The sequence below is a fragment of the Oryctolagus cuniculus genome, chromosome 6, assembly GCF_964237555.1.
Source record: "Oryctolagus cuniculus chromosome 6, mOryCun1.1, whole genome shotgun sequence".
Taxonomy (NCBI): Eukaryota; Metazoa; Chordata; class Mammalia; order Lagomorpha; family Leporidae; genus Oryctolagus; species Oryctolagus cuniculus.
The window spans coordinates 43,507,263-43,520,570 of NC_091437.1; the positions used below are offsets into that span (position 1 = coordinate 43,507,263).

General features: G+C 42.4%; 1 protein-coding gene and 1 pseudogene across 6 annotated transcripts in view; one reads left to right on the plus strand and one right to left on the minus strand.

The window, feature by feature from the left end:
* SGCD (sarcoglycan delta) overlaps positions 1-13,308 on the plus strand; it is a 1,063,424-nt gene that overhangs the window by 820,019 nt on the left and 230,097 nt on the right. For all 6 annotated transcript variants that reach the window (XM_051844413.2, XM_051844412.2, XM_002710335.5 and 3 more), the window contains one exon: positions 7,438-7,539. In XM_051844413.2, coding sequence (XP_051700373.1) covers positions 7,438-7,539 — 102 coding nt within the window. The remainder of the gene's footprint in view (positions 1-7,437; positions 7,540-13,308) is intronic.
* Positions 724-1,191, minus strand: LOC138850204 (vesicle-associated membrane protein-associated protein B/C pseudogene; annotated as a pseudogene).

The window sequence follows — 13,308 nt, forward strand, 5'->3', positions numbered from 1 at the left end:
TAAGGATGGAGAGGATCTGTAAGTGGAAGAAATGCTAGAGACCTTGGCAAGTTTGTGATGAACTTGGAGCCACGAGAGGTAGGCAAGCAAAGAGGCAGAGGAGCTGGCTGATGGGCAGATTATCTGTGTGCATCTGAGACTGGTCACGTGTCCCTCCATCGCAGTCCGCTCAGGCACTTAGAAACTCTCTCGCAGGACAGGGCTCGCAGGAGCTTTCCCATTGTGTGACTGCCCTGGCCCAGGACACCGTGATGTACACATGAGACTTATCCAAAAATAGCAAATGATTTCTTCTATTGTGCTCCTAAGGATGGAGGCAATTGGATTGTAAAACTCAAAAATCTCCAGACCCTGGGAACGTGGCCTAAAGGAGTCGGTAAGAACGCACAGCGTCTGTCTTTGGATATTGGGTGGGTCTATATATTGAATGCAGTTTGCAAATAAGTTGAATTGAAAGTGACATTAAGGGGCTGGCGCTGTGGCACAGTGGGTTAAAGCCCTGGCCTGAAGCGCTGGCATCCCATATGGGTGCCGGTTCTAGTCCCGGCTGCTCCTCTTGCAGGCTAGCTCTGTGCTGTGGCCCGGGAGGGCAGTGGAGGATGGCCCAAGTGCTTGGGCCCCTGCGCCCACGTGGGAGACATGGAAGAAGCACCTGGCTCCTGGCTTCAGATCAGCATAGCTCGGTCATCACGGCCTTTTTTTTTTTTTTTTTTTTTTTTGAGATGTCATCGTAGGTTAATTTCTTTTTACACAAGGTTATGATCGATTCAAATCCCATGGTGTGGTAGACCCACCCTCCGCGTGCTGCCTCTACAAGGCGATCTTCCCCACGATCACCCCCACGATGAAGAACAAGACCACCAGGGCCAGCAGCCGGGCACTCAGACCCTCGTCCTTCCCGGCGGCGGCCAGGGCCGCGATGGGGCTGTTGCTCTGTGCCGTCTTCCTCAGGCGAAGCCTGTCTTCTTCCTTGAACTGCCTGTTCTCCTCCTGCAGCCTCTGGACTTCGCCTCGCAGCCTCTTACACTCCTCCATAACTTTCTTCACCTCGGCGTCGTCCACAGAAGAGGTCAGGGATTTAGACGCTGCTGGCGTCTCTGTCTTTGACGCAGCAGCGGAGGATATGATTTTATTCATTTCTACATCATGTGGTTTATCATTGTCTGCCGGCAATTCAAACACACAGATGGAAGACCTCTCTCTCTGTCTCTGCTTCTCTCTGTAACTGTCTTCCAAATCAATAAATCTTAAAAAAAAAAAAAAAAGTGACATTAAGAGATCCAGCCAATTCAATCAGGATATTAGTTTAGCATTTATTGAAGATTGGGTTAGGGCAATGATAGAGTTGGTAGTCTGACTTGGAAGATATGGGTGAAAATTAGGGGTCTGCCATTAGCAGGCTGTGTGAGTTTGAGCAACGAATTTGCTCACTTCTAGAGTAAGGGAAATAATTATCTCATGAGGTCAGTGGAAAGATGACATGAGATAATAAAGCACTTAGTACATGACACACTGAGTACACTCGTGATAAATGTCGATTTGTAAAATAAAGCAACGAAGAGACCTTTATTTTCCTTTTGTTACATATATTTTCCAATACATTTGGTATTTATAGAAAATTGGAAAGTGCAGATAAGCACAGAGAAGGAAATAGAAAACATTTATAATGCAGACACACAAAACTATTAAATATTACCATTTAAATTCATTTCTCTCTACAATTCTGTGCCTATAAAATTTCCTCTGGAATTTTCCCTGTTATGCCTACATGACTATATGGGTATATGTACCATTGTGTGTATTTAGTTAAGTAAAAAGAGCTTATGTCTTTCTTGAACTGATATTCAGTCAAGGATACATTGTGAGTATCTGCCTATATTCCCGAGTACTCCTATATTAAGAGCTGCATAGGATTCCAGGCTAGTGGATTCAGTCATTCTTTCAAGAGGCAACTTTTAGATAGTTTGTGCATTTTTGTTTGTTCTCTAATACCTGACATGATGATAACTCTGCACCCAAATACTCTGACATATATATGAGTATTTCCTTATGATAAAGTCCAGGAGGTATCATTGTATTTTTAGTAACCATAAAGAAGATGAGAAAAAGCATAAAAAGTGCAAAGTATAATAATGAGCACATAGGAAGTCATCAATCAGTGCTAAGGCTGGGGAGTCTGTGTGCAGTCTGAGACAGGAAATAAATTCCCTTTGCCATTGGCTTTCTAATGACTCTAAAAGTTCATAAACTTCATGGAAGATTCATGTTGATTAAAAAAAAAAAAAGTGCCTGAACTTTAAAATTGTTTGCCACCCCAATAAACTTAGTTTTCAAGGCCAGCATTGTGGCATAGCACATTAAGCTGTTGCCTGCAACACCAGCATCCCTTATGAGTACGGATTCCAGTCCCTGGAGCTCCACTTCCAATTCGTCTCCCTCCTAATGCACCTGGAAAAGCAGTGGAAGATGGTCCAAGTATTTGAGCCCCTGCCACCCATGTGAGAGAGAAGGACGAAGTTCCTGGCTCCTGATTTCCTCCTGGCCCAGCTGTGGTGGCCATTTAAGGAGTGAACCAGTAGATGTAAAATAACTCTCTCGGGCTCTCCTTATCTCTCTGTCTCTATCTCTATAGCTCTGTCTTTCAAATAAACAAAATAAATCTAAAAAAGTAAAAAAAAAATAAAATACAAACTTATTTTTTAACTCAAGCGCTTTGTACCAGACTTGTAAATTCCCTCATAGAACTTTGAAAGAGTATTTAGGAGTTCTTATTTGTTTTATGAATACACATGTTAAAGGCAAGCCAGCAAACAGACAAACAAAAACCAGTTTGGTTTATGGCCCTCGGGCTCCATGTGAGTTTCCATGAAAAGATCTGCCTCTGGGAGAAGGGAGGTGATGAGGAATGACGTGAAAGAGGGCTGGTCTGCCTGTGTCTTCCAGGGAGGGTTTCAGGGCACAGTTGCTGTTTCCTCTCTGCTGCAAGATTCTACCTGCTGCTGGTGAGACCCTATCATGCCTTCGAGCATTCTTCTCCCAGTCCAGGGCAGATGCCCTACTCTTGGGCCCTTGGGGCAGAGCTGCACGCACAGTGCCACAAATAGAAATGTCCAGATGGCGTGCTAGCTCCGAGGGAGCTCTGAGGACCTGCAAGAGCTGCTCTGATCCCCAGGCTGAAGGGCTTTTATGAAGGGAGTAGGGAATGCAAGCCAGGGCCTGGGGCAGGGAGTGCCATTCCCCTTGGTCATTCAACTCCCCCATGTGGTATCTGCATGAAATGCATTGAGGTACACAGCACACTGGCGCAGCCAGAGAGGAGAGCTGCCTGAGTCTGAGATGGCAAGGTCCATGAAATAGGTGGGTGGAAACTATATTGTGTGCAAGTAATACCATCAGTGGATGGTGGTAGCAGACATAAAAGGTCAGTTCCCCTGGAGTGTTGTCAAATAATCAGCCCCCAGCAGGAGTTACTTAAAGGAAGCTTCATTTACATGTGAAAAGCAGAGGAGCCAGGAGGAAAATAGAATTCCCTAAAGACACCACCTCCATGGCCATATGTTGTGGTGCAGCAGGTTAAGCCACTATTTGCAATATTGGCATCCTATATTGGAGCACCAGTTCAAGTCCTGGCTCCTCTGCTTCTACTACAGCTCCTTGCTACTATGTCTGGGAAATCAGCGGGAGATGGCCCAAGTAATTGGTCCATGCTACCCGTGTGGGAAATCCAGATGGATTTCCAGGCTCCTGGGTAAATCCTAGTCTGACTGTTGTGGCCATTTGGGTAGTGAATCAGCTAAAGGAAGATCTCCCTCTCCCTCTCCCTCTCCCTCTCCCTCTCCCTCTCCCTCTCCCTCTCCCTCTCCCTCTCCCTCTCCCTCTCCCTCTCCCTCTCCCTCTCCCTCTCCCTCTCCCCCGCCCCCGCCCCCGCCCCCGCCCCTCTCTGACACTCTGCCTTTCAAATAAATGAAATAAATATTAAGGAAAAAAAAGCCTCCAGAGAAGTATTTTCCCATATTTTGTTATTGCAAGGATGGAAAGAGTGTCCAGGATATAGAAAAGAGGGAGCACGAGGGTCCTTGATACACTGCAAACATCCTCAGAACAGCAAGCACATCAGTGGAAGGCTTTGGATTCTCTGTCTCTATTCCTGCACCCCATTTGTCTCACTCCTGCACTCCTGGTTAGAAGGGTGGCCTGTGAGAAGAGAGGCCCAGTATAGCCAGGGCTTCCAGTTTTCGTCAGAAGCTAGAAAGCTGGAATTTTCAGCCAGAATGTATATGTGACATGTATATTACTTGAAGTGTTACTGGAGAAAGCAAGGGTCCTTGTCTTCGCGCAAGAAAGAATACAGGTGTGAGACGGAGTAGTGGAAAGCAACATAGCAAGGATTATTAGAGCAGGGATGTCTGTAAGAACGGATGGGCACCTCTCCAGACAGAACCTGAGAGAGAGTGCCCAGTCGCTCAGACTGGGGGAGAGCGGGGTTACGTGGTTGAGTGGAGAGAATACACCTGGGCAGGCCAGGCGGGCAGCTCAGCAGAGAGGCAGAGAGCTGAGCGCATAGTCCGGTGAGGCCAGGGGTTTTTAAGGGGATGGGTCTTGTCTTCCCACATCTTCTCCTCCTGGAACAAAGGACTTTTTGGACGTAAATACTAAAAATTCCTTTCTGAGTTTTCCCCCTGAACTTATCAGACAGGAGGAAGCCTGGGTTGCCTGGGTTAGAGGAAGGATGGGCAGGATGACCTGGAAGATCACAATCGGGGCATGATGTTTAAAGTGCAGATACTGGGCTGCACCTGGAAGGTTATGGGGATGACTTTGAGACGCAGATGCTGGACCTAGATGTCAATTCCTTAGGCCTTTGTCGCACACACATAAGCTCATTTCTGACTTCCTACCTAACAGAAGGAGATGAAATACAGCGAAATACAGACAGAAGCTAGAGCTCTTTGAATGTGTTTTGTTTTGTAGATTTGACTGTGAGGCCTTAAGAAACATTTACAGTTCTATAAAATTGAATTCTACAAAAGTAGTCATGAAAAACTGAAAATAAAAAAAAAAATGAACCAGTTGAACCTCACTGCAAATCAGGTTGGTGGCACAACCACAAACAAAGGCACTATTTCAAGTGACTACGAAATACAGTGATTTGACTCTACTTTTCTGTTAGGATATATTTCAGAATTTTCAATAATGATAGATTTTATATTGATTTATTAATCATAATGTTTGCAGGTGGTGGCATTGTTATTCTGAAACAGTTTCATATTATTGTGAGTTAAATAAGAGATCATGTTGATATTATTGAAAACAGTTATTTGGAGTATGGGAGAAATGTGAAAACATTGTAGGACCCTTGGGGTTAAAAGAAAAGCTTCAAGCCCTGATTTTGAATTAGACTTTCGTGTGAAATTGTAGTGTATTTTACTTTAAAAATAAGAAAATTTCATTTTCTAGCTACCCACAGAAACGAAGTTTAATCCGGTAGCGCTGGACATGTGAAACTCCAAGCCTATGATCTTTAGATAGCAGTTCCTGATCAAATGAAGAGGGGACACTTGTTAGAAATGGCTGATTCCAGGCCGTGTGCAATATAACCTGGCGTGGCTTAACAACCGGAAGTGAGCAGGCCACCAAAGGCTCACTCAGTCACATTAAGGAGAGTCAGGAGGCGACTTACTGAGCTTCCCCTTGACCAAAGGAAGGGAAGTTAGAAAATCAGTAGAAATGCTAACTGTGCTAGAATGAAATAAACACAAAAGTTCACTGTTTGGAAGATATTAGGTAACTAATTCAGTGTTTTAAAGAAAAGTAGATAAGGAAGGGGCAAAGTCAGGGTATGTCAAGTTCCTGTCATTGAGGTTAAGCAAATGGTTGATAAAATGAAATTTGTCTTGATATTATATCTCAGCTGATAAATAAAGAATAAATAGAATTAGGGTATCAAAATTTGAAACCCCTAGTGAAGTCATGGACCCTCAATCATCAATGGCTGATATTATCACAGCAGAAGTTGTGTCCCCAACTCATCTCAGAATCCATGAGTAGCTTACATTATGTAGCAAAGAGGAACGAATGTGGCAGATGGAATTACAGCTGCTCTTCAAGTAATGTTTGTAAAGATTTATTTATTTATTTGAAAGGGATAGAAGGAGAGATTTTCCATCCATTGGTTCATACCCCAAGTGGCCCTAACAACCAGAGATGGGCCAAGCCAGAGTCAGGAGCCTGGAACTCCATCTAGTTTTCCCACATAGGTGGAATGGGCCCCGCACTTGGGCCATCTTCTTTAAGACACAAACGAAGTGGTTTAAAGAAACACAGATTGTTGATGCTATAGTTCAATGTGTTGGAATCATGGCCCAGGACTCAACTGGCTGCAGTTTCAGTGTCAGGGGCTGTGATGTTTCTAGATGCTCCAACAGAGGATCCTTTTTTTTTTTTTTTCTCTTTTTGAGTAATTCACCACATTCTGACGCTCACAAAACTTTTCATCTTCCAAGTCAGGAATGGCTGATTGAATTTCTCTCATATTCAATTAGCCTGGCACTGACTCTCCTGCATACCTCTACCATTTTTCAGAACCATGGTGATTACATGGCATGTCGAGATTATCCAGCATAATCACACTGTTTAAATGACTTGATGAGGGGTCAGTGTTTTGGCATAGGTTATGCCACTGCCTGTGACACCAGCATCCCTTATGGGCACTGTTTGAAGTGCCAGGTGCTCCATTTCCAATCCAGCTCCCTGCTAACCCATCTGGGGAGGTCGCAGATAATAGCCTAAGCACTTGGACCCCTGCCACTTGCGTGGAAAACCAAGATGGTATTCCTAGCTTCTGGTTTGGTGCACTTGCTGTGGCTATTTGAAAAGTGAACCAATGGCTGGAAGAACTTTCTCTCTCTCTCTTTCTCTCTCTCTCTCCCTCTCTCTGTGTGTATGAGTCTGCCTTATTAATAAACAGGACTTCTTTTTTATCAAGGGGTGTGTTGGGGGTCAGGGAGGTAGCTAGATGTTAGAAGGAAACTCACTTGGGAAATAAGAAATGACCTGGTATTTTACGTGATTTTTGAAAAGAGGATGTTTCACTATAACCTGGAGAGTCAATCCTCCCCCAGCTTCCCACTCATTTCTTGCCTCCTTTCTTTCTACACTACCCAGTGAGGAGGGTCTCTACCATCTGTGCATGTGAATGACTAGGGGGCATTCTGGATTGCTTGGAATAGAATTTGCTCAGAATAAGTGAGCAAAAAGGATAATATACATAATTGCATCGAACAATGCCCCCTAGTAGTTTATGTGTTCGTTTGATCTCTGCTTCATTCTGCACCCCTCATAAAAGGCAATAAGTATATTTTAATTTTTGATAGCCCAAGGTATTTTGAAATTTTGGCTAACCACATTTTCCATGTTATCTCTGTGTCTCTGTTTCAGGATGGAATGGGGAACCTGAGAATCACAGAAAAAGGCCTAAAGTTAGAAGGAGATTCAGAATTCTTACAACCTCTCTACGCCAAAGAAATCCAGTCCCGACCAGTAAGTTTGTGCTAAGAGAATAAGGAGTTACTGTTGCTCTGGGATCTATATGTAGGGAAGTGTATCAGCAAAGTTAAAGAGTGGGACTAGGGGCTGTCATAGGTAATAAGATGAATTTACATTCCAGTCTGAAGCCTTGGGTATAATCACAGCTGAGGCACGAAGCCAGCAATTTGACATCTCTGAACTTCCTTCCTTTCCTGCCCAATAGCAGATAACAACACCTGCAAACCAGCTTTAAAGATTGTGGTGCACGAGATAAGACAGCAGATATAGAAAGGTCTTAAATACTAGACAAATGCAAGATAATATTGCTCTCATTTTTAACTGTGGAGGGTCTTGAAGCCATATTGGGAAAAATGTTAATAAAACTAGCACTGTTTTTCATTGGAATTTGACTATGTAGCTGATGTTTGATTTCTTTCAGTTTCAGTAACCATACTCTGAAATGGGGTTCAAATAATTACCGTACAGTGATGTGTTCTAGCCACATTTCTGTTTTGTATGAATACTGATTGTCTAAATTAATTCACAGACTGACCAACTGGGGTGGGGACTATTGGTGCTTCCATTTTATAGATTAAGGAATCAGAGCTTAAAGTAGTTCTGTGACCAAAGCCACATCCTTACCAGGTAGCAGGACAAAAATTCCATCTGCAGAAATCTAGCTCTAGAGCCATCCTGATAACAGCAGTGTCCTCCCTAAGTTGTTGCTTTCATTCCTATATTTTTATCAAGAAAGGAGTGATTCCTATGTAGCTTGCTTTAATTAACTAGACCTTTTCCAGTAACTTTTCACGTTAGGCACTTTAGGTTGAGGGCTGATGTTAATGGTTTTATTGCTGGTCTTGGGTAAGGTGATGGACTTTGTGGCTTGAAAAGGTTGCCAGTGTTTGTGCTCTGCCTAAGGTGATCTGTCTTCACCTACAAGCAAGGAGTAACATGACAGTTCCCCAAGCATCATTAGCATTGTGTGCGTTAATTAGTGTAATTAATGAAGTTCAACCACCTGCTGCGGTGGTGGTTTTATCTGAAACTGTGTTAAAGTGATCTCAACTACTGAACTGTCAGTGAGTTCACTTCTTGTTTGCCGGGTGAGAGAAAAGGATCCAGAATGTTAAACTCCTTGAAAACAAATTATTTCAGCCAGACAATGATTATTTATAAAATTTAACTGGAGCCCATATCACATTGGCTTGAGCAGGTAAAGTACCAAAAATATAGAAAATATACTCACTGTCATCGAAGAGCCTATTCCCTAAAAGGAGCCATAAGGTAAGTCTATAATGAGGAGGGTCAAGTGACAATTTCTGAACAGGACAGTCAGTTGAAAATTTGAAGACATGTTGTTGAGTCAGGCTTTTGCTGCTATGACACATGCATCCTGTATGTCTCTGAGTTTGAGTTCTGGCTCTGCTTCTGATCCAGCTTCCTGCTGATATGTACCCTGGGATTCAGCAGGTGATGATTTCTCATGTTCTTGGGTCCCTGCCACCTACGTGGAGGACCTCTATTGAATTCCAGGCTTGTGGCTTTGGCCTGGCCCAACATCAGTTTTTATGGACATTTTGGGAATGTATCAGCAGATGGGAAACATGCTCTCTTTCTCTTCATTTATTTATATTAAATATAAATTAAGAAAAAAAAAAACAGTGTTATATATGAGTCGCTTCAGATCTGTATTTAGTTCTCCCAACCTGGCAAGTTGGTTAGTTATACTTTACATTGCCTATCCCATCTGTATTACTTATTTAACTCACTAGTTCATGTTAGCCATTTTCCTCTAACGGTGCATGCAAAGCTTTTCTGTAAAGGGTCAGAGAGTAAATACATGAAGGCCTTACTTGTGTAGCTCTTTAAGAACATAAAACCAATTTTTGCTTAGGGCCCAAGCCAAAAGAGGCCATAGGCTGTAGTCTGCCAACCACTTTAATCTTTATTAGTGATGTTTCCACAAAAAAAGGGTACTTCAGAACATATATGGAAAAGGAAGATAAAAGTTTACTTTGATAGGAGAAGTTAAGGAATCCATCCATAGCTTTTTCATCATATACGACTTCCATGAACTTTTTGAGAAGCATATATGCTGATTTAATTGTATGTGGTACATGTAGTGGTTTTAAGGTATTGGGTAGAAGAGTTGAATAGATATTAAATAATACCTCATGACATTAGTTTCCATGGTCTAGAATTAGAGTCATGGAAAGGAACTGAGAAGTGTGTTTTGGGAGAACTGGAACAGGATATGTTGTGTACACATCACTTAAGCAAGTATGGGAACCAGCTTCTCTGAAAATTGATGGGCTGCTCATCTGAACTCAGAAATACATTTGATTAAAGCTTAAAAAGCAGCGACAGTTTCAAAACTTCAAAATTGAAGAGTCAGTGCATTAAAATCAGTGCTTTCAAATCATTGTTTTGTGAAAATAAAAAGTATTAGAATTCACCATTTTCCAATGTTTTTAAACATTTCAGATAATAACACTTTATAGCTTTTTTGTTCCTGATAAAATGGATATCTCCTAACTTCAGAGAGAAGATACTGAGATATACAAACATGAAACCTGTCAGTACATCCTGGGAGCTGCATCTGAAATGTGTGACATAATTCAGCCATTCTTCTTCATCAAGTGTCAGGTTATAGTTCCAGTCTGCAGCCTCTCTCGTTTTACTGCTGCGGCAGCCTCTTGACTCTCTTCTTCCTTTCACTCAGCCTCATTTCCTAAATTGTAGGCAAACTTGTATTTAAAATGCCATGTCTCCCACCCCTTTGAAAGGGGTGCTCTGTTGACTTCCCATCTAAAATAAAATCCATAGTCCTCATCAAGCCTCTGTAATCACTTACCAGATGCTTTTCATGGAGGGCTCCTTCTGTTCCCCCTGGTATCAAGTCAGACTCACTGTTCAGAAAGTCAGTCCACTCACTCGAACACACATAAAGAGCACATTGGTTTTTCCCCCTTAGCATTGTCATTATTGGACATCATTCGTGTTTTAAAATATGTATTTGAAAGATCAAGAAATTGTCTGGATTTCTCCTATGAAAATTTCTCATTTCTGTTGTTTGCTTAAGTGTAATATGTATTCAGTGTGTTCATAATGTTTAATAAATTAAGTACTAAAAATGAAAGTTTCCCTTAAATATACATCAAAGAAAAAAGCACCACTTGCAGGTTAATATGGCATTTCAGACATTTTCTGTGCTTACATATTATTCATTTTTTAAAAGATTTATTTATTTATTTTAAAGTCAGAGTTACACAGAGAGAGGGGAGGCAGAGAGAGAGAGAGAGAGAGAGAGAGAGAGGGAGGTCAGTCAGTCTTCCATCCGGTGGTTCACTCCCCAGTTGGCAGCAATGGCTGGAACTGAGCCGATCCGAAGCCAGGAGCCAGGAGCTTCCTCTGGGTCTCCCATGCGGGTGCAGGGGCCCAATGTCTTGGGCCATCTTCTACTGCTTTCCCAGGCCACAGCAGAGAGCTGGACAGGAAGTAGAGCAGCCGGGTCTTGAACCGGCGCCCATATGGGATGCCGGCGCTTCAGGCCAGGGCGTTAACCCACTGTGCCACAGTGCCGGCCCCTTGCATATTTTTCAATAAACCCATACTTTCTTACTATTTCTATCTTTTTCCTCCAAATAGGATATTAATTGTAAATGTTCTGTATGTATCTATATCTTATATCTTTTTTCTCCAGGCAATATACAGTGAACCAAATGCATATTTCTAGTGTACCATTTGAAAAGTTGGGAAACATTTGTGTATATGTGTAACCATCAGCACAATCAAGAGAACGAATGTATTCACCACCTCTGAGGATTTCTCCTGCACATTATCACTGCTTCCATCCCACGATATCCACCCTACCTCGCCTACTCCTGCACTTAGGCAGCCACTCACCTGCTTTCTGTACCATGCATTACTTTCCACTTGTTAGAACTTTATATAAGTAGAATTATCTATTATGTGACTCTAAGTAATTTGTCTGTGTCAATTTATCAAGATCATTTTTAATATGTAATATCTAACCTAAAGAACAATAAGGTTTTTTTTTTTTTTTTTGCCTGCAGTTGGGCTGTGTGTTGATGTGCAGGGAGAGATAGTAGAAGTTGTTCAGGGCCCAGGCCTTTTTATTAATTTATTTATTTTGACAGGCAGAGTGGACAGTGAGAGACAGACAGAGAAAAAGGTCTTCCTTTGCCGTTGGTTCACCCTCCAATGGCCCCCGTGGCCGGCGTGCTGGGGCCGGCGCACCACGCTCATCCGATGGCAGGAGCCAGGTGCTTCTCCTGGTCTCCCATGGGGTGCAGGGCCCAAGCACTTGGGCCATCCTCCACTGCACTCCCTGGCCACAGCAGAGAGCTAGCCTGGAAGAGGGGCAACCTGGACAGAATGTGGCGCCCCAACCGGGACTAGAACCCCGTGTGCCAGCGCTGCAAGTTGGAGGATTAGCCTAGTGAGCCGCGGCGCCGGCCGGCACAGACCTTTAATATTTCCCTTTTCAATGCCAGCACAGCACAGAGAAGGGAATAAAGAGTAGCATAGCAGGTAACACAGCAAAAGTGGAATTAATTTCTCTGAGTTGTCACAGAAAGTGAAGTCAACTATATTAGTGTAAAAAAGGTGAGTGAAGTAACAAGTTAATAGATGATGGCTTAATCTGCGATGCTCCCTTTCCCTCAAACACACCTGCCAAATTAAACAGGGTAGCTTAGCAAATGAAGTGGGAGGAATGACTGTTGGAGAACAGCTGTAATTGCCAAATCATAACCTCCTGTGACGCTCACATGACTGTACGTGGCTTATGCAGCTACTTTGGCTGTCATTTTCAGCTCACTGCCTTGTTTTGGTTTAATTTTATTTTTTGGTGTTCCTAAAAGTTACTTGTAGATCACTTCGGGAAGACTCCTTTGCATTAGCTGCACTGTCATGTCTCCACAGATCATAACTACTTCTATTTCACAAAACATTTCCTTCTGCTTTTCCCACTGGAAAAGGTGAGCATCCAGTTGAACAAGATGAGTCACTCGGTCTAAGTGGGGATAAATAATGAAGCAGCACTTGACTTCATCTTAGCTTTGTGTTTCACTGATCTGAAAGGAATTGAGATTGCTTAAGCAATCTTCACAATGTTCAATACTGTTTCTGATTTCATTATTTAAGGTTGCAACCCTGGTAAAGTCACTACAAATTGATCAGTGTGGTAGCAGTCACTTAGGAAGCAAAATTAAAGAGAAAATGTTCATCTTTATCAAAATTTTCTTCTGTGCCTTGAGTGAAAGCCCCAGTATCTTCTAGCTTCAGCCACATGGATGCATAGCTGCTAATTGGTCAAGGGTCATGCTGTTCAGAAAATAGATTAAGAGGCAAATACTGCATTAAGTATTCTTCCATGATGTTCAAAGAGAGCCAGTGTTAGCAATACCACTTGGATGCATTAACAATAAATTTTAATGCCATAAATCTTTGTATTTGAATCATTATGTCAGTGTTATTACACACATTGTAAGTTGGCAAATACAACTATAGACTTTTAGTAGGAACTACTGAATGATTGAGTATCAAAGATACCTTTATTCATAAAGATTTCTTCTAATGAGAGGCTTCATACCTTGCTTCTCAGAATGCTGAAATTAGTTGATGCTTTTGCATAACTTAAGGTGTAGTGGCAAGAGATAAGAAAATTGGAGCTTACTGAGTACCTGCTATGTTCCAGACCAAAAGCAGGGAACATTGCTTAATGAATTAACTTAAAAACTATACTTGGCCGGC